This window comes from Patiria miniata, unplaced genomic scaffold, assembly GCF_015706575.1.
Source record: "Patiria miniata isolate m_02_andy unplaced genomic scaffold, ASM1570657v1 HiC_scaffold_19, whole genome shotgun sequence".
Taxonomy (NCBI): Eukaryota; Metazoa; Echinodermata; class Asteroidea; order Valvatida; family Asterinidae; genus Patiria; species Patiria miniata.
Genome location: NW_024037057.1, coordinates 1,134,755 through 1,158,523, shown reverse-complemented (window position 1 = coordinate 1,158,523; position 23,769 = coordinate 1,134,755). Strand labels below are relative to the sequence as shown.

General features: G+C 41.7%; 1 protein-coding gene across 2 annotated transcripts; it reads right to left on the bottom strand.

Annotated features, from left to right (window-relative positions):
• Window positions 1-666: 666 nt before the first annotated feature.
• LOC119725275 (cytochrome P450 3A29-like) lies at window positions 667-19,488 on the bottom strand. Of its 2 annotated transcripts, XM_038196632.1 has the most exons (15): window positions 19,349-19,488; window positions 17,157-17,390; window positions 15,175-15,271; window positions 14,503-14,555; window positions 12,195-12,291; window positions 11,498-11,614; window positions 10,882-10,970; window positions 9,615-9,763; window positions 9,165-9,310; window positions 8,441-8,593; window positions 6,596-6,816; window positions 4,834-4,971; window positions 4,229-4,328; window positions 3,915-3,977; window positions 667-3,234 (listed from the first exon to the last, which is right to left on the bottom strand). In XM_038196632.1, the coding sequence occupies exons 2-15, from the start codon at window positions 17,267-17,269 to the stop codon at window positions 3,133-3,135; spliced, it is 1,638 nt and encodes a 545-aa protein (XP_038052560.1). In that variant the 5' UTR covers window positions 17,270-17,390; window positions 19,349-19,488; the 3' UTR covers window positions 667-3,132. The 2 variants fall into 2 exon arrangements, with proteins under 2 accessions (XP_038052560.1, XP_038052561.1); XM_038196633.1 differs by lacking the exon at window positions 19,349-19,488 and having other exon boundaries at window positions 17,157-17,482.
• Window positions 19,489-23,769: the final 4,281 nt, after the last annotated feature.

Below are 23,769 nucleotides of genomic sequence, written 5' to 3'. Positions count from 1 at the left end.
AATGCATTAAAAATACAGCGCGAACAGCGACCTCATGCGGCCACTTTTTTAATGCAAATCAGTTGGACCTGATCGAGCGCCTTGGTTCAATCGTCGGCAAAAGCTGATATTTTTTCCCCTTTATTTTGCACTAGATTTCTAGCGCAGACCTCGTACGCGAATACAGATGAGTATAGGCGGGGCTAATATGTGGAGTGTCCAATCACACCTTGGTAAATCCGTCGTCATCAAATTTTTTGCAGCTAATCGCCTTTTGCGGACGTGTCAGAAACCACATTTGTTTGTGCATTGGTGACGTGTGTACTGAGACACACAACGTGTGTATAATGTATATTAATGTACATGTACAGTACATCGCTATGAACTTTCACCGCTCTGCAAGTTTCCTCGCAACCGATCGACCAATAAGAAAACGACTTTAAAGGTCAGCTTAGGCTATTAGCATAATGAGCACCACCCCCAAAACCTCACATGGACGATTGAACCAAGGCGTTCGATCAGGCCCAACTGATTTGTTCGCTGTTCGCGCTGTATTTTTAATGCACTGCATGCAAAGCGAGGATATGCCGCCGATCGTTTACCGCGTAGGCTAGACTAGTTGACTGGTCCATAAGCTGGCTAATTTCAACATACGTCAGTCATTGATACAATCCAGAATTGTTTGATATTGCATTTAAAATACATTGTATTCGTTTTTTTAATGCAACATGATACAAAGCAAAACTGCAAAACTCAATATCAAGTTTCAACATCCAACCTAAAGGAATAGTATTAATAAGGTTCCCACTATTAAAAGTTGTAAATTCAAAATACAATTGTAACAAATAATAGAAAACAAATTCTACACAATTTCCTTTTAAGATATATAATTGATGAATTTTACATGACGTCAGTCGGTGGTCACCGACCCGCCCGCCATATTGGACGTATACGGAGTAAATAAACTGCCATAGACCCCAGTAATGAATAAGCCCGCTTTCAAAATTCATGAAAACCACTCACAACTCTCAGCTAGAGCGTCCAAAATGGCGGATTTTCACCAAAATTAAGCAAACAGTTTTTGATGTTGCAAATGCATTTTTCTAATATAAAACTTTGAAAATGAAAGTACACTGTACATTTATCAGAATTATTGGCTTTTGTAATTATATTATATTTCTTAGGACTGTTTACGTTACATAATTTGGCATGATATACAGAACTGGCCCTACGTTTTGACCATATTTACTTTCTACCAAGCACTGTAAATTAAATATTTTTTGGTGTAATAAAAGAACATTCTAATAAATGTATTCAAATCGCCGCACGATCGGTTTTCATTCCTTTATCATTTCCAAGTTGGAAATTCCATCAGTATGAATCTATAACGATAAATTGTAGCAATTAAAAATGTACATGAAAATATTACAGAGAAACTTAACAAGTTATTTCAGTTCAGATCTAACCAAAAAAATCGAAAACGTCATGGATAAAAGCTATGATATAATTAAATTACATGTAGAATAAAACTCATTGACCGATATAATGATCCAAATCAGCCATTTGATAGTTTTTTAATGAAGTGATCTATACAAGTTTAACTGGTCCATAAATTTCAGTGCTAAATGATTAGAAAAGAGAATGGAGGCTGGAATTGTATTGGTCATAATTTAAGTGCACTTGCAAAATACTTTTGCAACTGAACTCAAAGGCAGAAATCATTTGAAACTATAGCATCAAAATGTCTCGCCCTGTTTTACAATATTAAGTACAATTCAGAAAAGTAAGCAGTTAGCAGCAGCACCAAGGTTTTAAAAAGTTACATGAGGAAAGGCATCCAGCATGAAAATGACAACTAACAAAACTTACAAATTGATAGGCGAAGGACATCAGTGAGACCCCTTTTTGAACAGGACTGCAAACAGCTTGTTTAAAGAAACCCCGTTTCTTTAGAAGTTTCCAATTTTTCAAGGTGGGCGTAGAGTTTAAGGTAGTTGTCATGTGAGGGGAAAATTGCACAGGAAATTCTACAAAATTCCAGCCCACTCTTTTGACTGCTGCCTTGGTTTGTAGATTTTTTTTAGCTATAAACCTGGGTAGTGACTAATGCCTGTGAAAAAAAAATATATTGGGGTTTTTCAAGGGAACAGGTTTGAAAGACACGAACAGTTTTGAGAAACCAAGAGTACATAGAGCTATAATAACTATGTTTCGTCCTGTACATGCTAATATGTTCATTAAGCCATGTAGGGAAAAACTTAAATCAGTTCATAATAGATTTCACAGCTTGTTTTGTCAGGTCCACTAAATGATCAAACATGCTCATCAGCAGACGATTTCACAAACTTTGCGCAGTGGCATAACTCCCCTTGAGCCACACTTTATTATGCAAGTTGCAAGACATTCGTGTTGCACAACATTTCAGTTATGACACATTTAACAAAAGTTGCACAATTGACTTACGCAACAAATTATTGTGTGATTTATGCTGTCATATTAGGTGGTGTAAGTTGTTTAACAGTGAAGCACTGTTAAACCTGTTATTGTTGAGCTTATAATTTCCAAAATGGTGGGTGGAAATGATTCAAATACTGTTTCATGATTGAACAGAAATAATACACAACCAGTGTTGAAAAAGCCATTGTCTTCATCCATAATTTTTGAATAATTTAAAACGCTGCGCAGCTACATGTGCCAAGTTTCATGAAATCGATTGTAAGTTTATTGCGCAGCTATGCAACAAATTTGTCACGTTATTTCTACACATGGCGTAATCAGCTGATAGAAATGTTATAATACCAACTAGATTTGGATTCCATCACTTCACTACACAAGCATCATTTTCAGAATCGTGTATAACAATTTCACACTCGTTACTTTGAAAGTTGGCATGCTGAAATGGAATTCACATAAAATACACAGAACACAATGTGTTAAAAATCCCATTAACCAATTATTTTGGCAAGCGTATTATGTAGGTATGTATAATAGCTCACAAAAAGCACATTAACGTGTAATTATATTGCGATACCATCATTGGTTACATGACATCATTGGCTACATTAACTTGTAACTAGACATTTGATCATGTTCATCATGTGTCAAGATGGAACTTCACTTTGTCCTCAGGAGGGCATTTCTGCAAAACTGACTTTATTCTGAAGTGGTCGTTTCTCCATGTGATCGTGGAACGACTGAAAGAATCACTCCATTGGGAGGCGTTATGAAACCCATCTTTCCAAGTTTTGGAGGAATCTGAGAAAAATACATAGGAAATTGTATTAAATTGTATCGTAAAACAATTAGCAATCTATAACTTTTTTTCAGATTATGTCACAAATTTGGTTTCCATATTAAGTCTTGATAATTCATTATTAGGTTTTGCCCTTCATCCGACGTAAAAAACACTGTATACTCGGTGCGTTACCTCCCGAGCGAATGTTGGAAAAATCACTTGGGAGGGACTCGAACCCATGACCTTCTCAGTGCTTTCTAGTGCAGACGTCTTAACCCTTAACCACCGAGCTTGCGGGATCAGTTGGCAGGTTCAAATCTGATGTACATGTAGCAGCGGGTACCGCAATGAAACTATTCACAAGATGGAATTTGCGTCAGGGTGATGTAAATCAATATTAGGTTTTGCCCTTCATCCGATGTATAAACGCTGTATACTCAGTGTGTATTGACACTGTATACTCATCTTATGAAAACTTTTGATAAATTTCTGAAACACTCAAGTACTCATAAAGATGTATACCTTTGTGTTGCAGATGTTGTAAAGGACATTCTTTATTATTTTAATATAATACCAATGAATGTAAGTTTTACTCGTGACTATCTTAGCTACACAAAACCACTGATCTCTGACTCTGCCTTACTGCATAAGGTCTATCCGTCATTTTCTCTAAACCCCTTAAGCAATAAACCTGTTTTACCTCAGTTTCTGCGCATGTCTCCAAGCGGTAGTTTTGCAGCATACGAATCAATGCTATCTTGACCTAGATAGAAACAATTTACAGTCTGTGAATTAGATATCTTCTAGGAGGTGGTGAAAAGAACTTGTTCATGAAAAATTGACATTATTGCAATGCTTTGTAAATGATTTTTGCCTTGAGTGCATTTTGGGTACAATTTATATCTTGTTAATTTTTCATTTTGTCAGGCTAATGTATAAATGAAGCGTCAACCGTTTCAAACATGAAAATGAATGTGAGCTACCGAGGCTTGCTACAATGAATACTGCCCTCACCTGAAGAAGAGCAAAACGCATTGCTACACAATTACGCGGGCCAAATCCGAATGGGAGCCACGCACATGGATGGCGTCTCTCACGCTCTTCCTTTGTGAACCTGCAGAAATATTGTAAGAAATAAAGCTGGGATGAAGTCAGAACTACAGGCGTTGTGGGTATACCGTTCAAATATCGGTCCATTGCTACGATCCTCAGCATCTAGATACACCCACACGAACACAAATAAGCCCCACGCTTGCTTTATGATCAACAGTAATGTTTGTCACTTGCCGGGAAATTCCACAAGCAGTGGTCATGTGCAAGTTACATTTGATTTAATCATTATAATAACTCATGTGTACATTTCTCAGACTGCCACCATTTCGCTCTCTTTAACCCATCAAACATAATTAATTAAGATATAGATTCTGCAAGAGCTGACATCATGGAAGCATGGGACAGGATTGGAATTCCTATTCCCTATCTGGTATTGAGACCTGATGGTAATTTTTTGAGACCTAGATGACTAGGTGTCAAAGACAGAGTCTTTGAGGAGTTGAGATCAGACTGACTGACACTGAGATGGGCAGAGGTCTCAAGACAGAGGCCCTTCAGACTTTCACCTTTCAGGGATGAATTTATCTGGCTCCGTCCACAGCTCAGGATCATGATGAATGGACAAAACATCGAATGCAATCTCAGTGAGTGGAGGCAGTGTAATGCCCTTATATGTGTACTTGCTTGCACAGAATCGAGTAGTCCTGCAGCAAAAAAAAACAGAGATGCATGTTATGCTCCATTGTTTTATTGTGTCCCGGATAGGGTAATATCATTGGTCTGGAGCCATCATTGTGTGAAGCTTTTTAAAACAAAATGTGATAATCATAACATTTACTTCACTAAGATGGTGTCGGGTGCAGCATTTGCATCAATAACTCCCAGCACATCAGATGTGTTCAGACACCCTGTGAAAGATCCTTTCATTTCATGAGTGTGACTCAGTATTTTAAGGTTACATTAATCCATCGGTGCACAGATTATTTGGATTAGATGCACAGATTATTACGTTTCTTGGACAGTCACTATAGTGGCCACCCTATTCCTCAAAGGCTTCAGGAAGTACAGGGTGAACCAAAAAACTTTGCCTTCTCCATAAAAAAAAGATCAGTGGCTTTTATGTTTTGGTTATTAGATAAAAAACTGAGAGCTTTTTCTTTTAAATACTTAAACAATCATGAAAATAACACTCTGGGTTGCTGAGAAAGTGCCAATTACGTGAAAGTAGTCATTTTTTTTCATCCTGTTCACAAAAAGTACCACAATAAAGGGATTTTCACTCCACCTATTTGAGCCTGTCCTAATCCTTACAAACAACACGGCACATACATATGACAAGAGTGCAACTGAATTTAATGGAAATACCTTTTGAACAGGTATCTCATCCTTTTGAGTTCTCTTTTAACCCTAAAGGGGCCGGGTTATTTTGACCATCTCTCAGCCGGGGGGGGGGGGGGCGGATTCCGAAAAAATTTGAAACTCGGCACATGCATAGAGCAACTCTTCCTTAACATACCCAAGAAATTTCATGACTATAGGTCAAAGGGTTTTGGAATTATGGCTAATTAATTATTCATATGTACGAATGGCAATTCTGCTCTGTGTACACGACGAATATGCGAAAATTCAGTTTTCACGGCGCGTAGCGCCGGAAAATTTTTCGCTACGCGACAACCCGTGGTCCTATTTTATGTTTTTGGTATCAAAAGATGCGCAAAGCTCGAGGCTAAAAAGTCATGACAGCTCGGGTCGCGAAAATTTTTTTTTAAGAGGCTATCACGGAAAATGTTTAGGGGGGGGGGGGGGCGGATTCCGCCCCCCGTTAGGGTTAAACCATTTCAGCATCATAAGTACATGTATGTTAAGATATTAAAGATGTTGCACAAATAAAGGATAATTGCACAGTAGGCTTACAGTAACATAAAGGCTTTGAAGTATTTGTGCATGGTATGAAAAATTACCACTTTTACATACATGTAATCGGCATTTTCTCTGCAACCCAAAGTACTATATTCGTGATTTTTTTAGTATTTGAAAGAAACATTTCTCAGCTTGAATCTGATACCCAAAACATACAAATGCACCGATCCTTTTTTAAAGGCAAATGTTTCAGGGTTACATTTTTTTTGGTCAACCTGTACTTCACAATACCAGGAGGAGGAACGGTCCCTGGGCCAGCTTGCCCATCTCTCACTGAAACTCTGTGGCAAGAAAATTCACGTCTAAAACTTCATTGATCAGGTTGAAAGGGTCTTTTCAATTGCTCCTGGATGTTTATTTTCAGCTCCATGATGTTGGCTTGAAGGGTATATGAAAAGAGCCACCTACACCATATTGGGAGGGTAGAAACGCAACGTCTCGCAGACCACCATATCCAGATAGGCCATCTTGAAAACGATGTCATAGGTCACATCATCCCTAGTGGGTGCCATGCTATCTACCTCAGCAATCAGTTTATCTTGGATGTCTGGGTTTGTGGCTAGCAGGTATGACGCCATGCTCAGCGTGGTGCTGGTGGTTTCATAACCGCCCAGGAAAAACAGCATCGCCTGCAACATGGAAGCACAGAGAATACGTAGTTAAAGGACTACGAGACCAGATGGGCAATGGGGACAGTTACTGAGGTGGATAGCCTGGTACCCATGATGTAACCTACAACATCGTAATCAAGGGGGGGGGGGAGAGAGTGGGAAAAAGTCATCACCTCACATTCGCTACTAGTAGTTTAACTATCATTACGAACAAAAACAAATTGAATATGCTCTGCTTTGAACATGTTATGAAGAACACCTATATAGTCAAAATTTGCAGAGGCAAGGTGACTGGAAAACAATTCCCGGCTACCTACATGTGTAAGCTTCCAGTATGGCGTGGTTGTTGGATCGGCAAATTTTATCCCAAACCGTGATTTTGCCCCTTCTCTAGAAAAAAAAATGATCCTGGTGATGCCCATGAACTACGGTACAATACGGTGGCTGGCCAGAGGCAGGCAATTACCTCTGCTAAGGAGGCTATGTTTTCATTGGCGTTGGTTTGTTTGTCTGTTTGTCTGTTAACAAGATAACTCAAAAAGTTATAGATGGATTTTCATTAATTTCTTTTTTTTAGGGGTGGTCCTCAGTACAATGCGAATTGATTAGATTTTGAAAATGATCCGGATCTGAGTCTGGATGCATATTTTTTTTGTAAAGGATTCTGTTGAAGCCTGTTGACATTTTAAATGTGCAATAAAATGTGAAGTCCAGTGGTTATGCAAGGATTTCTTTTGGGTGTACTGACAATATGGCGGGGAATATTTTCCAGCCTTGGCGGAGGTTTGCGCTCTTTGACATTATGACGTCACTATGACATTATGATGAGGTAGAGGATAGTCAACAGCCTCAGGCACAACACAGATGGAACTTTCTTAGGAAGTACGTTTCAAGGAAGAGTTGGGGTGGGATGGGGTCATATCTGAGGTAGTTCTTAAGGTAGGAAGAAGAGAATTCTACCCAATAATTAAGCCGGTTTGGAGCTTATCAGAGTTTGCCGGTTTTGATCACGATACAAACAGGAGATTTGTCAAAAAAAGGGGCTAGGGGATCGATAGCAACCAAACAATCAAATTATATTTTCATGCAATCAAAATAAGATGAAAATACTGTTTTGAAAACAGGGCCCCCCAAAAATAAAAAAATAAATGTTGCAGTCCAACTTTATTCGTTATTTGAATGCAGAGGCAGAATGTTTATCGAATCTTGTGGTTCACCCTTTCTAATTTTGCATGCGCACGATATATTATTTATCCCAAAGAAATAAAATAATGAATTCTTCCTGTGCGCAAGTGCAGTTGGACCATTGGAGTTTACTGCATGTGAGTATTGCATTACCTGGACTCCTGGAGTGCTGTGGCCGCGTGGTTAAGGGCACTGGATTCGTGGTCTGCGGGTAAAGCTGCAGGTTGTGGGTTCGAGTCCAGCCTGGGGTCATGGTGTGTGTGCCTTTGGGCAAGGCACTTTGTCATTCAATGCTTCTCTGGCTACATCGAGCTGTATACTCCCCAGGGAGCTGAGATGGTATTTGGGATGTTTAATTGGCCCGATTATCAGGGGTAATAATAATAACGTAAAGCGCTTTGATCTTAATTAAAAGCGCTATATAAGAACCCGTTATTATTATTATCATTATTATTACCTGAGCCTTGATCTCCTCCATGGTGAGTTTCTTCTCACTCATACTCTGTCTGTACTTGGCTTCTTCCTTCTCTTCTTGTGTAGCCTCCTCCGCAGCCTCATCGGTTGTTGTTTCTTTGTGCACATTCAGCATCAACTGAAGAAAGTCTACTCTCTGTCAAAACCATGGATTAGACTTTGATTACACAATACCTACATGTAAAACAGAAATTGGCATTGGTCAATTTCTTAGGGCCAGCTGACCAGTAAGCATCTCTTACAATTACATTAGAAATTGATAACCACAGGAAATATAATTTAATTAAAATGATTCAAATTTGGGCGAGTCTGAATTCGGAAAAACTGATTTTTTTCTTGTATATCCTACTGATATACGTAGCTATATGTACATGTAACTAAATAGATGTAAACCTGTGGTTTCGTAAATTCATTTTTTCAGTATTTTTTGTCCTTCAATAAAGAGCATAAGAGATTAAAGATGTATTGTCTTTAAAAATTTAATAATGTGGTTTAAATGATCTTTTGGATCTGCCAGTAAAAAAAATCTGCATCAGTTAAGTACAATACGTACATTTATAAAATGTTAAGCAAATTCTAACTAAGAAGGATGATATTGCGTGTCTTTACATTTTGCCTATGATTACATTTTTTTACAAAATATTGAGGGACGAAAAAGTCAAAAACAAAATTAAAAACAAAATCTCCAGACGTCTTCTCTTGTTTACCTTATTTTCAGCTGTTTCTTGTGCTTCAGACTGATGCCTCAGATGAACTGACTCATCCACGACTTTATCAAAGAAGTCAATTGCCTTGTAGTCATATGCAGAGACATTCAACTTGTTGAGAATGAATGTGAATCCGGGGAAGAAAACTGTGGAGAAAAGAAAGAATACACCTTATTCCCGAGGAAGCCATTTTTGATCGTATTCCCTTAATCTATTTTATTAATCTTAATTGTAAACTGCTGAATGGGATGGTACCAGACTTTTTTATAATAGGAGTGCGTGCCAAGCCTCACTTTAAATATATTTTTTAATGTGGCTCAAAACATCAGGCTCTCCTGAGTTTTCCTCAACATCTAAAACTGTCATCTCTTCACCTTGTCTTCCCTTTACTGGGCCCCACAGGAGACCAGTGGATTCCAATGAATGGGCTAGCCAATTAAAGTAACTTACGCAGGATGACAACAGCAAAATTCATGAAGCTGAAGTCGAATATTTTCTTGGAGTTTTCCAGGAAGGGATTGTTAGGATCGTCTTGGCAATTCACTTCCATACCAAAAGCGCAATTTCCAATGGTATCAAGCGTAAGAGAGCCATACAAGCTGGTGATGGGAATTGGAAACAAAAGGATCAGGATTTTGATATACGGGTCTCTTTCCAACCATTTCACTAAGGTTAGCCTAGGAATAGCTTAAGTAACTTTTAAAGGGCACTGGGTCATCACAGAACAGTATTACATGTACATCACTGAACAGTCTCGTGCGGACGTACTGCTGTGTAAAAGTTATGATTACGTGAGTTCAGTGTGGGTCACTTATACTGACCTCCGTAATTCACATGAGAAGGCTTACATGCATGTATGGTTCGTGAGTTTTTCCACAACCAGCCGTTGTTGGGTTAAACAGTTAATAGCAGGGCGCCCTCACAAGAATCTGAGAAAGCAGGATACGGTTAAACAAATGACTTTCCACAGGCCAAATTTAATCGAAGTGCGGACGCTCAGTAGAAACAACAATGACATGTTAAAGATGCCTTCCCAATGCAATTATGTCTGTGAACTTCAGTTGAACTCCATCGGCGCGGCTGGTATTAGACTAGTACGTAATCGGCCGGGTTGTGACAAATCTAGCGACTTGACGATTACGTTCTCGCACCGTTATTCGTATATAAAATGGTGAACCGCAATCATTCGTTCTGTTACATGGGGAGTTCTTCTCAATACGTCAGGGGCATGTTTGCAGATCTGGCGATGTTTTAACGACCAATACACTCAGCTTGGTCAATTGTGTATAGAAATAAAATGGAGCATTGTGAAATACTTGATTTATTTGAGTGTATGCCCTATAATTAATTTTGTTGTTACACGACATGAAGTACAAACCTTCGGAGTATTGAGAATGATCTTCCATGGCGGCCTAGAAATCACTACGGAATCTGAACCAATCAGAGTGCTCGCATAGAATTCGCTAGCGATTCAAAATACTCCCATATGTTGTGTACTCAATTGAAAACGTATTGGCCAAGTTGGTGATTTATCATCAATATGTAGTCAGCATCATTTGACCTGGGATCAAGACTACGCACGTTGCAGCGATATTTTGCTTGCGTGGAGTAAGTAATCGGTACCGTATGCAAAACAAATACCGACTTGGCACCAAGTCTACTGCATGTACCAATTTATCCTTGGAAAGTTCATATTTAAACGTAGTTTGCAACTTACTCCTTGCATTGGATGTTTTTGCCCTCTCCGTGAAGTTTTGCAACAATCTTAATAGTGGGATCCAAACACTTGTTGATGATAGGTGCCATCTGTGAGGCAAAACGAAAGTACTCAGTACATTGTCCAAAGAGCGGTTATATGGCTGCTTAGCAGACTGGCAATGAAGTCAGTCACAAGTCAAATCACACGTTGTGTCACATAACTGAGAATCAACAATTAATGGCACAGGAATTCCTTTGTCATAGTTCATTTGGATCGACTGTAACTTGACTTGAGACTGGGTGACTTGTGATAAGTTGTGATGACTGGTGACGACTGGTGATGACTTGTGATGACTTGTGATGACTTGTGATTGACTGAGCTGACTGGAAGTGATCGAAACAGAGTTCCGCAGAGCCCAAAATTAAAGATCAAGCCTCAAGACGAGGCTGGCTATGGTTCTGGCTTACCCTAAAATTTGTCCTGAGATTAATCAGCACAGATTGACGGCATAGATAAAACACTGCTTACCTTAGATAATTAGTGCGAATCAGCAATGTTGACATTTAGTTCAACTACGTATTATCATCCTTGGATAAATCATTGTGTGTAGAGGCTAATTAGTTGTGGGACCTACCAGTTTCATTTTGGAGGCACTGAAGGTTGGACTGATGACAGAACGCACTCCCTTCCAGTGTTTATCTCTCAGGCTGAGCAGAGATTTGTCAAAGGGTCTGCTCTCAAAACCCCTTGGCTATGAAAAAAACAAACAACACAAGAAGATTGATTTACAACATATTCTGAAAAGAGGGTGTAATAAGTTGAATCCAAAATCCTGGGAGATTTTACGGGAATACAGTACATCTGGGCACCATGTAAATGACCTAGGACACGTGCATGCACATTCTCTATTTTGGATTTAGGCTCGTCCAGTCAAGGGCAATAAATAGACTCTATGAAAGGACAGAAATTATTACAATTTGCAACATACTGAAAATATTGCGAATTGATGACTACAGTGTATAATAAAAAAACAGATGTTTACCCATCAACTTTCAATTTAATTGGTCATGCAGATAACATACAAATGGGTAAATTCTAACACAGGAGTCTGTGACTAGACTAGTCAGTATGTGGTACATACCAAGACATTCACATGAAAAGTGAATTGGTGAGAATTATATTTCTATAATAATAACTTGGAATTTAACAAAGGGGAGTATACTCTAGGTTTTTATCACGGCAGTGTTCAAGCAAGTGGAAAACATCAGAAAACAGAAATCGTTTGGGGTTTTTAGTCTTGGAAACCAAACTACTTTAATTCTAGCATGTACCTTTCTATTTGTGAAGATGGCAAAGTCTTTCACACATATCTGCTGCACCCTGTCAACATCTGATATCATGATCAATGGTCTACGTCCAATATACATCCTAGCGATCAAAACCAAGAAAACGGCTGTCAATTCGTATCATACATTAATATTGTCATCAAATATTAGAAAATGGTCACAAAGTTTCCCCTTTATACTCGATGAATATTTTAACGTAACTGTTCATGTGTGTGATTAATCCATTGCAGCTGATATTTTGTTGATCTGTAGTCTGAAATTATTATTTTGCCAAAAATCTAAATTGCTAAGGCCAAACAAATCATGCTCTGTTTCCGACTGTCAGCTCTGTAAACCCGACTGACCGTTACAATTTGGGTATGCAAAAGGTCGGAGTTTTTACCAGTTTGCGTTGGAGGACATGACATACATGTAAGGCCAAAAAATAAAATAAAAAAATACTCGGTCTCTGGTCAGCGCGCGCGTCGATTTTAATCATGCGCGTCAAACTTTTTTTTCTTCAAATTAACACGGAAGCTACAACAGCGCCCTCTATTGCCACACCCCCTCAAATGTGTGTACAAAGGAGCACCAAGGAATGGGTAAATTGCAACAAGGCAAATGATAAAGGGCACCAAGGCAAATTTTGGAGGACACCGATGTATAATGAGGACACAAAAAAGCAAAATAGTACCCCTTGTCTGTACAATTCAAGCTTGACAAAAAAAACCCAGCATCAATTCCGGAACTTCGGTCTGACCAGAGACCGATTTTTTTTTTTTTTGGCCTAACAAGCACTGGCTGTTTTTAACACAGGCACGACTGACGCGTTAAAACATCAATATTGCCTCGACTCGCCTCCCGGTGACATCTAAACACGCTAACCCCGCGTATGTTTTGTACACACACAAAGTCTGTGAAGTCTGTGGAGGCAGACCGTGTGCTGATCTTGAATTGGCTGATGGGCACAGCCTATTGTTCTACAGTTCACGCTACAGTGCATACCTGGAGTGTTGAACATACATGTACATGTATAAGGTTTCAGCAAGAAATATCGTGCAAATACTGTTGAAACGACTCTTGTGAATCTGTATTTGTGGCGTTTGGTTGTATATCAGAAGTTGGCCGAAAAAAATTTGAAAAATCAAAATTTTCGGCAAAAAATAATCCCTGCAAGTGGTGGTAAAAATTTCTTTATTGTTGATCTTTAAATTCTTTTTATTAATACATGTGCAATTTTTATTAAGGGAATAACAGTGTGAGGAGCCGGTCTTCACTGCGTGATAATGACCGGTATCTTTATTGCATATGACCACTGAGGTCCAGGGTATGAACTTCTGCTGCCGTAGTGAAACAAATTACAACAATTTTTTTCATATTTTTACCTGATGGAGGAAGCTGAAATCTCGTTTACACATTCCTTGTGTCCGGAATTACAAAGATGCTTGGTTTAGGAAAGGTAAATATGTCGGTGGGTGAAGTGTTCAAAGAAAATAAATCGTAGATCTACGCTTTCGTCGTAAACATCCTCAGTATATACTGCACTGCTGTACGCTGTCGTTTCAAAACTTCCTTACGCGCGCGCATGCACGCATCCCTAGCAACTGTGTTGCGTACGCGCGCGTCAGTCTCACGCGATGGGGGTTGAGCGCATGTACAGTGCTCAATTGTTAAAAGCTACCGCAGGACTGTTACTACATTTTGACCAATCATTAGCTTGCATGGGGCTGAACGGGGCTTGATCAATGCTGGTTCAGGGGCCATTTATTCGCTTGATCTTTGAAGCCGGTCCATTATCACCGTTAATGACCGGCCACGTGATCGAGTCTCGACCAATCAGAAACCATCAACTCTCCAAGGTATTTATTAATCAGTGATAAAAATACCCCAAACATGTCAAGTGCAAGTCCAAAATACTTGTCAGTATGCCGTAGAAGTACAATTGTACCTTCTTTAACTCCATGTACACTTTGTATGTCTGCTTGCCCAGTTGTCCTTCAATGTAATGTGTGTATACGTACATGTGTACGTTAAAAACTACTATTCATAAATACCTGTCACGTGGCCGGTCTTAAACGGATGATAAAGACATGGCTGGCTGGTCTTTTCTGACACTCTTCCAGTGTCACATGAAATTTGGACTCAGAGTTATCTGGACGGTTGAATTTCTCACCGCTGGCGCATGGCCGTTGGCAGCCATGTTTAAGCATGGCCTCATGGGATACATGGGAAGTAATCGAACGCACTAATAATATAGGGTACCTTGTTGGATTATGAAGGTATCTGAATGGCAGCATGTTACAAAATGACTTACCCGTAAACCTTGCCAAACTTCTTTCTGCAGTCTTTCGACATAGTTTGAAAGTCCTGTAAAAAAGTGCACTTCATAGGCTCAAATTCCAAATGAAATAAACTGAACTAATTAAAACAATGCCCAATTGCCATCCATTTCTCAACCTCAGTTCCTAATTAAAAGAGTGCATATCAACATCAAATCTTTCACAATTTACATTGTAATTCCTCGCAGTTCTAATGACTGTATCTTCCTTAGCATTGTTTTGTTTTTCTATTAACAAATCACAATTTTTAAGATTTTAAAATTTTAAACCCTGTAAACAGTGGCATATCATCAAATTTGTTTTAAGAGAGATGTGCAATAAGGTCCCCCTCCCCCAACAAAAAATACTTCTGCTTCCGTTTATATGACATTTGAATTAGGGTACATGTAGGTATAGGTAGGGATTTTTTTTTGCCAAATTGTTTGTACATGTATACGATCATATGTAGGTGTCCACGTGCAGTCAACATGGTCAAGGATAAAAGGTACATGTAGTAATTGATGGTTTTTCCTCATTTTTCCAAAAAAAAAGGGTAGGGGCTGTCAAAATACGGTAGGTAGGGTAACCGGAAGCAGAAGTATTGGCCTAAATAAATTATACAGGTGGAATTCAGAGCAATTCACAACCCACCATAAATATACACTTACATGCCTCATCAGCCATAACATATTTCCGAGGATGGGAAGAGGAGTAGGTGACTGAATGCCATATCGTGATAAGAACTGATGACACCAATAGTCATACCTACATGAGGCATAGACATAAACATCTAGTTTTCACATTAGTATTTAGCAAGATGGCAAACAGACTGTTGTTTCACAATAATGGAGCTCACTGCATTTGCAGGCACCCTTCAATGTACCATCTACTGTCAAGGGCGGATCTAGAACACAATTTTCGGGGGGCCAAAAAAAAATTTGGTCCCCCCAAAAAGTGGGTCCAAAAAATTACGGCGTGGGGTTCAGGGCCTCTTAAGGGCCCCGAAATATTTTTGGATTCTAGATGCTCTGTGGTGCGATCTGAGGCGATTTCTGACCACTTTTACCAATGTTTTTTGGAGGAAAAGATGGTGGGGTAACTCATTACCTGCCTTTATTGCGATGTCACATAAAAAAAAAGGTTTCCTTGGGGGGGGGGGGGGAGCATGGCCCCCTTTGGCCCCCCCCCCTGGATCCGCCCTTGTCTATAGTACAGAAATGTACCAGCTGTTGTATAAAGTAAATGCCCCACGACGGATAACCTGAACGAAAACTGCCACAATGCTTTTGCAATGGAAGGAGTCCCCCATATCTGTGTACGGGCGTGTTCATACACATGTATCTCCCTTTCTCTTAATTTCCCCCTTTTATAATAACAAGTCTAGATAAAAGAATTTTGATAAATTTGGTGAACTTTTCCGTTTACCTTTGGTGTTGCGATCTCAGTGAACAGTACTCACTTGGAAAACTCTAGAAGTACATGTAATAGTTATATGATTGAACTAGAAAATATTGTAGGCCCATATTGCATATTTCCCATTCAATTCTGAATACATTTCAGGGGGGGGGGGGCGGGGGGGGGGGGGGGCGGGGGGGGGGGGGGCGGGGGGGGGGGGGGGGGGGCACCGCCCCCCCCCATGAAACCTTGTCGCCCCCCAATTCGCCCCCCCCCCCACTGAGATTTTGAGTTTCTAGAAAAATTTTCATTGATCTACATGACGCCATGGGCCCTATTATGTACTATAATGTATCTTTTGCTTAGAAAATATTGGTTAAAGTGGTCAGAAATTGCCTCAGATAGCACCACAGAGCATTTAGAATCCAACATTTTTCGGGGCCCTTAAGCGGGCCCCGAACCCCACGCCAGTAGCTCAGAATACCGATAACTGATTCAATGTTTCCAACCTCGAAAACGATGTTCAAATAATTATCTTTTGCCAAGAAAATATTAGTTAAAGCATGGAGGAAAGTCGTAAGAAATTGCTTCAAATCACACCACAGAACATCTAGAATCCAATTTTTTTCGGGGCCCTTAAGCGGGCCCCGAACCCCACGCCGTAAGGGCTTCGCCCTTGCATCAGTTATGACCAAGGTATGTCCCCCCCCCCACTTTTGAGAAGCAATTGACGCCCCTGCTTGACGCCTCCCCATGAAATGTTCCAGCCCCCAGCGCCCCCCACTGAAAAATTCCTGGCTACGCCACCGTATATGTACAATGTATGTACTTGTTTATACCTTAAAGGTACAACCTCAAAAGGGATTCTCTGAAAAAACTGAAATGAGAAATCCTGACAAAAAGTCCTGATGAACTCAAGAAAAATCCTGACAACTCTCACGCCCTAGTACATTTACATGTATATGATCATCTGTCATGATGTTCTAGTACATGTATGCACATGATGATTATCGATATGGAGCTACATGTACATGTATTCGGACTAGATTCTGCTAGTGGGATGTACATACGAACAGACTACTCTTGGGGTTATAACTTATAAGCAAAAAGTGGTAACATGAAAAATGCATGAAGCTTAAATTATATAAAAATTGGTGTTTTATGATCCCTTGGGTCAGGAGGCCCTATGGTGTTTGCAGGTAAGGGTTTTTATTTTGCGTGGGGAGAGTAACAAAAGCATCTCTATCTGACTTACATGAGACCCAGAAGACCAGCTGAAAGCAGTAGGAGCCAAGTGGATGTTGACAGCCAACCAGCCTCTGACACATCTGACTCCATTGCTTGTGATGCAGGGGCTTCTGTCTCCATTATACGCTACTGAGCTACACAAACGGTGAAATGTTACCCTGGGACTGTGATGTGGACAAAATAGCAAGACCAGTGCTCTCCAAAGGCTTCACATTGCCTGGCTGTAAGTCATCCAGTCCTTCTTTTATACACAGCATGCACAGGAAATAAAATAAAAAAGATTTCAAGTGATTGCATCATTCTGAAAAAATTCTTTGCATTGGCAGTCTGAGTAAACAACCACTCAGACTATACACCGGATCAGTAGGCCCTGCAAATACAATAGGGCATACCGATACCGTACATGGTACATAAAACCATGTACTTGACCTTTGAACACTGCTATCAAAGGCTGTGTATTCTTAGCTGCCCAGTCATGGTTTCCAGACCAAGGTCTGGTGTTGAATCATACCAGGCAGTGGAGTAGCCAGGAATTTTTTCAGTGGGGGGGGGGGGGGGGGGGGGGGGGGGGGGGGGGGGGGGGGCGTCATGTAGATCAATGATAATTTATTTAGAAACTCAAAATCTCTGGGGGGGGGGGAGACTGGGGGGCGACAAGGTTTCATGGGGGGGGGGCTGTCCCCCCCCCCCCCCCACGGCCACGGCTAGCATATAGCATCATTCCTGCAAATTCCTCTATTATTTCTTGAATATGGTCCGAATTCTGCAAAATCCTGCGGCAGTGACTGGCAATATGTTGGCTTGGCCAGTGACATCCTAGAGCAGTACGGAGGATTTTAAGCATAATGCAGGCTTTATTTATGCATGGCTGAGCAAAAACAACACAAGGTCCGGCCAAAGACCTTGACAAAGTGCATCCTACGATATTAGTAACGCACTTTTGCCATGTAACATCGATCCTTAAAATTCCTCCACCTTGGCAAAGAGGATTTTGAAGGATTCAGGGCGGTTAGGGTTAAAAATGCAATTAGTCAGCATGTATGTTTCAGGATATCATCATAAATGATGACCTGGGAATAGATCAGCAACGCTTCATATTTGGGTCTGTCAACACTAAATGAAAAGAAGTAGGCGACCAAAACTGGTGATGGGCTGGTAACAGGTTTTTATTATTGACTCCGGTAATGGGTAGTGTGGCACTATGTGTGTGCTGTGTGGTACGTGTGCTAGGAGTATGTGTGTGTGGTTCTAAAGGGTAGAATAAATACAAAGGGGAACTTAATTATAGTCGTGTTCCCTATACGTGGCGCACTTCGAAGCTTACCCAACTTTCCTCGTGTAGTGTTGCCAAACCTCTTTGTTGATAAACCTCAAATTCCTGCAGTGAAATACTGGTACTTTTACCTTTTTAATGCTTGCTATTGAACCTCTGTGAACAATTTCGGTTTCATAAAATTTAATCCGAAATGCAAAAAACGGTCGCGTCCGGAAATTGGGCACAAATTGGCGGAGTGTTCCCTAACGTGGCGCACTTGAATAAATCTCAGAAAATTCCTAATTAACATTTCAGAATTTCTGTAAACTTGATAAATTCTGATATATCATTATTATCTTTACTTACAAACCCAGCCAGATGTTTGTCAGAAAATTATTTTCTTATTTTTCGGGGCATTTTCAAAGGGTTCACTTTGCACGCCAAAATAATTTTTTCTTTTAATTTTGTAACTGGTAAATAAACTCGCGATTTATGAGCGGGAGTGTTTAGAACTTGATGAAATTTCACTTTCTGTGAAATTTCAGTTAAAACTTTTGCTCTAGCTAGGCGCTACAGGCGAAAAATAAAAGTGCGCCACGTTAGGGGCCGCGCCACGTTAGGGTACATCAACAATACTATGTGCACAGGCCTGAGTAACCCTAATCATATAATAAACATTAACAATATACATGTAAACACGTGTGTGCCCATAATTAGACTGACAATAACATGTACATGTACATAACATGTCTAACATGACCACAAATATGGAGGAAAATGGCCCAAAATACTTATTTACAACCCCAAACATTGGTATATAGCACGCGTTTGGCATGTAAATTCCATTATGTGTAAGTACAGCGTAAATTGCAACCCAAAATAGACAATAAACATGAAGTAAATCCCCCAAATATCATATCTTAATCAACCAAAATGGTACTCACTTTCTGTAATTCACGCACAGAGGGTATTTATAGTGAACCTGGTAATTGGGTAATTAAGGCAATTGATGATCAGGAGTCAGAAACGGGGATTTTACGGAGCAAGAATCAACGGTAAACAACGTGATTCGATAGGGATTGGATGATTATAACAGCTTATCACAAGAGGGCGCTGTTGTGCGCTCTAGTGGCAGAGACGCTTTCGCACAGCCGCCCCAAAATTTCATTACTGGACCAAGCCCAGTCTAATGTGGCTTTCGCGAACCCGGGGTTCCCGGGTTTGTATTCATGAGCCCCCTACTAAGATAATGGCTATTTAATCAGTTGACGACCATAAATATGTTCGCACATACTAATAAAACAGGTGGGAGTGCAGTGGTTTGTCCTTGATAAACAGTCAGGCTATTCCAAATGTATGTGCGTCTGTTGTCTAGAGCCAGCCTGCCTCCCATCAGAATTTGAGTGACGAGTGATGAGCCAGTTAAGTGCTGGAAAGCTACCTACAGCTAAGAAAGCCACATTAGACTGGGCTTGGTCCAGTAATGTTTTGGCACAAAATGTATGGAACAGAAAGCATCGGAGCCACTACAGTTCTCACTCAGAGTCCATTAAAGGGTGGAACCTCGTTTTCTTGGTCATCCTGGACTGATTCATCGCTGACTACTGGGAGTTGTATCAGGCGGGCAACAGGGCGAGTGCAGGTCTTCTTCCGAACTCTCACGCTGGCGGTACGCACACGACCATCTGGACCAGGGAAGGTGATGACGACTCTTCCGATGGGCCACTGGGCTCTACTGAGAGCAGGATCCACGATCATGACAACATCATCGGTCTTCACCACTGTGCCATCTCGTCGCCACTTCTGTCGTACCTGCAGGGAAGGTACATCCCGATGAAGCGAGACCAAAAGTGATCCGCCAACACTTGGCTATGCTTCAAGTGTCTTCGGCTGAGTAGGTCCCTTGCTGGGTAGACAACTTGTGGCAGCGATGGGTCATGTCTTACCATCAGCAGGAGGTTCGGGGTAACTGGATCCGGATCGGCGAGGTCGGAGGAAACATAACCCAGCGGTGTGGAGTTAAGTATCCCCTCGATTTCGATCAGCACGGTGCTCAGGACAGGTTCGGGTACGGACTGACTGAGGACGACTCTCAGGCTAGCTTTAATTGACGGGCTTTATCTCCCTCTCCCACACGCCACCAAAGTGTGGGGCCTTTGGCGGGTTGAAGACAAACTTCACTTGGTGTTTGGCAAGCTCTTCTTGCAGGCTGGGCTCCATGGCAGAAAATGCCTCCTTTAACTCAGCAGCACCACCTTTAAAGTTGGTGCCACAGTCGGACAGCATCTCGAAGGGCTTTCCTCGTCTGGACACAAACCTTCTGAAGGCTATTAGGAAGGCATCAGTGTTGAGACTTTCCAACAGGTCAAGGTGTACTGCTCTGGTTGTGAGACATTTAAAGATAATGCCCCAGCGTTTCTCGGTGCGTCGCCCTCAGTGTCTTGATTGTCTTAGGCCCGAAACAGTCGACGCCAGTGGAGCAGAATGGCGGCTTGTACAGACGCAGGCGTGCTTGTGGCAGATCACCCATCTTTGGTACGTCAGGATTGGCTCGCCATCGTTGACATCCGAGGCATTGGCGCTGATGCTTGCGAATTGCCTCTCGTCCTTGCAGAACCCAAAACTTGCGTCGCATCTCAAGAACACGCTCCGGTCCGCAATGGAGTAGCTTCTCATCATACTCTTGGATCAAAAGCTTGGTGACGATGGGATGACGGGAATAGTTGGGAATGTCTTCTGCATGCCGTAGCGCCCATCGACGTGGATGAGACCAGTGGAATTATCGTACTCAGCTCAAGGAAGATCCCTTCCAGCCTTAAGAGCAGCTAAGTCATCAGGGAAACTGCCTTGCTGAGCACGGCGGTGAAGGCGCAGCTCGATGTTGGCTCTGTCTTCAGCACTCAACTCAGGTGGGTCGCTATCGTCGGCCGCCCCATCAAGAGACTTCTTGGTAGCCATGATAATTAAGGTGTTCCCACTTGTCATACTTGGAAAGGTCGGGAGGATCTGCAGGATCCACAGCCACAGCACCACAGAAGGTTGTGAAGCCGGGTGGTCAGGAGATAACAAGAGGAACGGGGTCCATCTCGCCATCTGGATTCTTGGGCAAGCGGCAGGATTCGGACTTCAGCCAGGTGAGGACAGTTGTTGAGTCGCTCCACAGAACAACATCCTTCACAGGTAGACTCAACTCCTTCTGAAGTAGCTGGCACAGCTGAGCACCCGCCAAAGCAGCGGATAGCTCCAAGCGTGGCATGGAAAACTGTCGTTTAAGGGCAACTCTGGACCATTACTGGACCAAGCCCAGTCTAATGTGGCTTTTTTAGCTGTAGGTAGCTTTCCAGCACTTAACTGGCTCGTCACTCGATCGTCACTCAAATTCTGATGGGAGGCAGGCTGGCTCTAAACAACAGACGCACATACATTGGGGATAGCCTGACTGTTTATCAAGGACAAACCGCTGCACTCCCACCTGTTTTATTAGTATGTGCGAACATATTTATAGTCGTCAACTGATTAAATAGCCATTATCTTAGTAGGGGGCTCATGAATACGAACCCAGGAATCCCGGGTTAGCGAAAGCCACAATAGACTGGGCTTGGTCCAGTAATGCTAGCCATGACGAAGCTCACCTGGATGTGATGTTGTTTATCTTCTACTCAAAGGTAGGCTACAGCACCATAAACCCACTCTGATGCATCACTAAAGATGTGGAGTTGGTAGCTCGCTGCCTCAACATCAACAGTAGGGGTGTGTAGCATCCATCCAACCGGATGTCGGACAGTGCTGGTAACTCCATTTCCCAGGCTTGCCATTGGTCTCTGATTACTCCAGGCTCCAGAACGTCGTCCCAGTTCCTCTTGGTTTTCCACAGGTGTTGGACGATCACTCTAGCTCGGGTAGTGAATGGGGTGAGATAGCCGATGGGGTCATACTGGCTTGCCAGTATTTTGTACATGTTCCTCATGTTAAGGGACTCGTAGTTGACTGGTCGGTGGCGGTAATGCAGTTTGTCTGTGCTGCAATCCCACTGAAGTCCAAGAGTGGCCTCAAGAAAGTCAGTGTCGCCGTAGGTCAACCAAAGCTCGCAACCATTAGAGCGAGCAGAGCGAGCATCTGGGGGAAGATCCTCTACTACTGTAGGGTCATTACTGGCCCACTGACGTATCTCGAACCCGGCGTCTGCCAGTACGTCTCTCATCTGGTGGACCAGGTGCTTGGCTTCTATGGATGAGGGTAGGCTGTCCAAGCAGTTGTCAACATAGAATGACTTGTCGACAGATGCCGCCACCTCTGGATACTGCTCCTTGTGATCGCTGACATGCTTCCTGAAAGCGTAGGTGGCACAGCACGGGCTACATGTTGACCCGAAGGGAAGGACCTGCCATTCGTATATCTGTGGTTCGGCTTCGACCTTCATGTTTCGCCACAGAAAGCGAAGGAGGGGCTTGTCTTCTGGTAGAAGTCGCACTTGGTGGAACATCGCTGTGATGTCTCCGGAAATGGCTATAGCTTGTTGCCGGAAGCGTAGAAGCACGCCAATGAGGGAGGCACCCAGAGGTGGTCCAGGCAAATGATGATCAGGAGTCAGAAACGGGGATTTTACGGAGCAAGAATTAACGGTAAACAACGTGATTCGATAAGGATTGGATGATTATAACAGCTAATCACAAAAGGGCGCTGTCGTGCGCTCTGGTGGCAGAGACGCTTTCGCACACTATGTTACAACTGTGTGACATTCAAAAGCAATTTCCAACTGTAAACGTTTTCCCTTGTTTTTTGCTTGCACATATCTTCCCTCTATAAACTTGTTAGTTCGGAAAGATCAAGATAACTTCAAGAGCAATATTTAAGAAGTTATCAATGTTTAATCTTTAAGATGTAAATGTTTGTCACATGGACAGACACTTTTCTTTCACTAACCATAACTTAAAGCAAGATGACCAAATTCAGTAAAAGTGTATGCATGCGGGCGCACTTCAGACCAATACTGAATGACAGGCAACAACCTTACTGATGCACTTTGTCAAAATTTGACGCAAGCTAGTGAGGGCACAATTATCACAACCCATGACGTCATCAGCACAACGCTTTCGTGAACAATGGCAGCAGAAATTTGTCCGAATTCAACCCGATATTACAAGATAACTAGACCTCTGAGGGTAATGAATTCAAAATTTTTTGTGCTGACAAAATAATTGTGATTTCAATTTGATTTTTTTGCTCCCCTAGCAATGGGACCATCCATGCCCAGCCCGGTTCTTATGAGGGAAAAAAAATCCACTTTAACATTATTAAACCGACCAAACTAGTTGGCGACATTCTCAATGAACAGTTACATGTATGTCATAGATAGAGGGCAGGG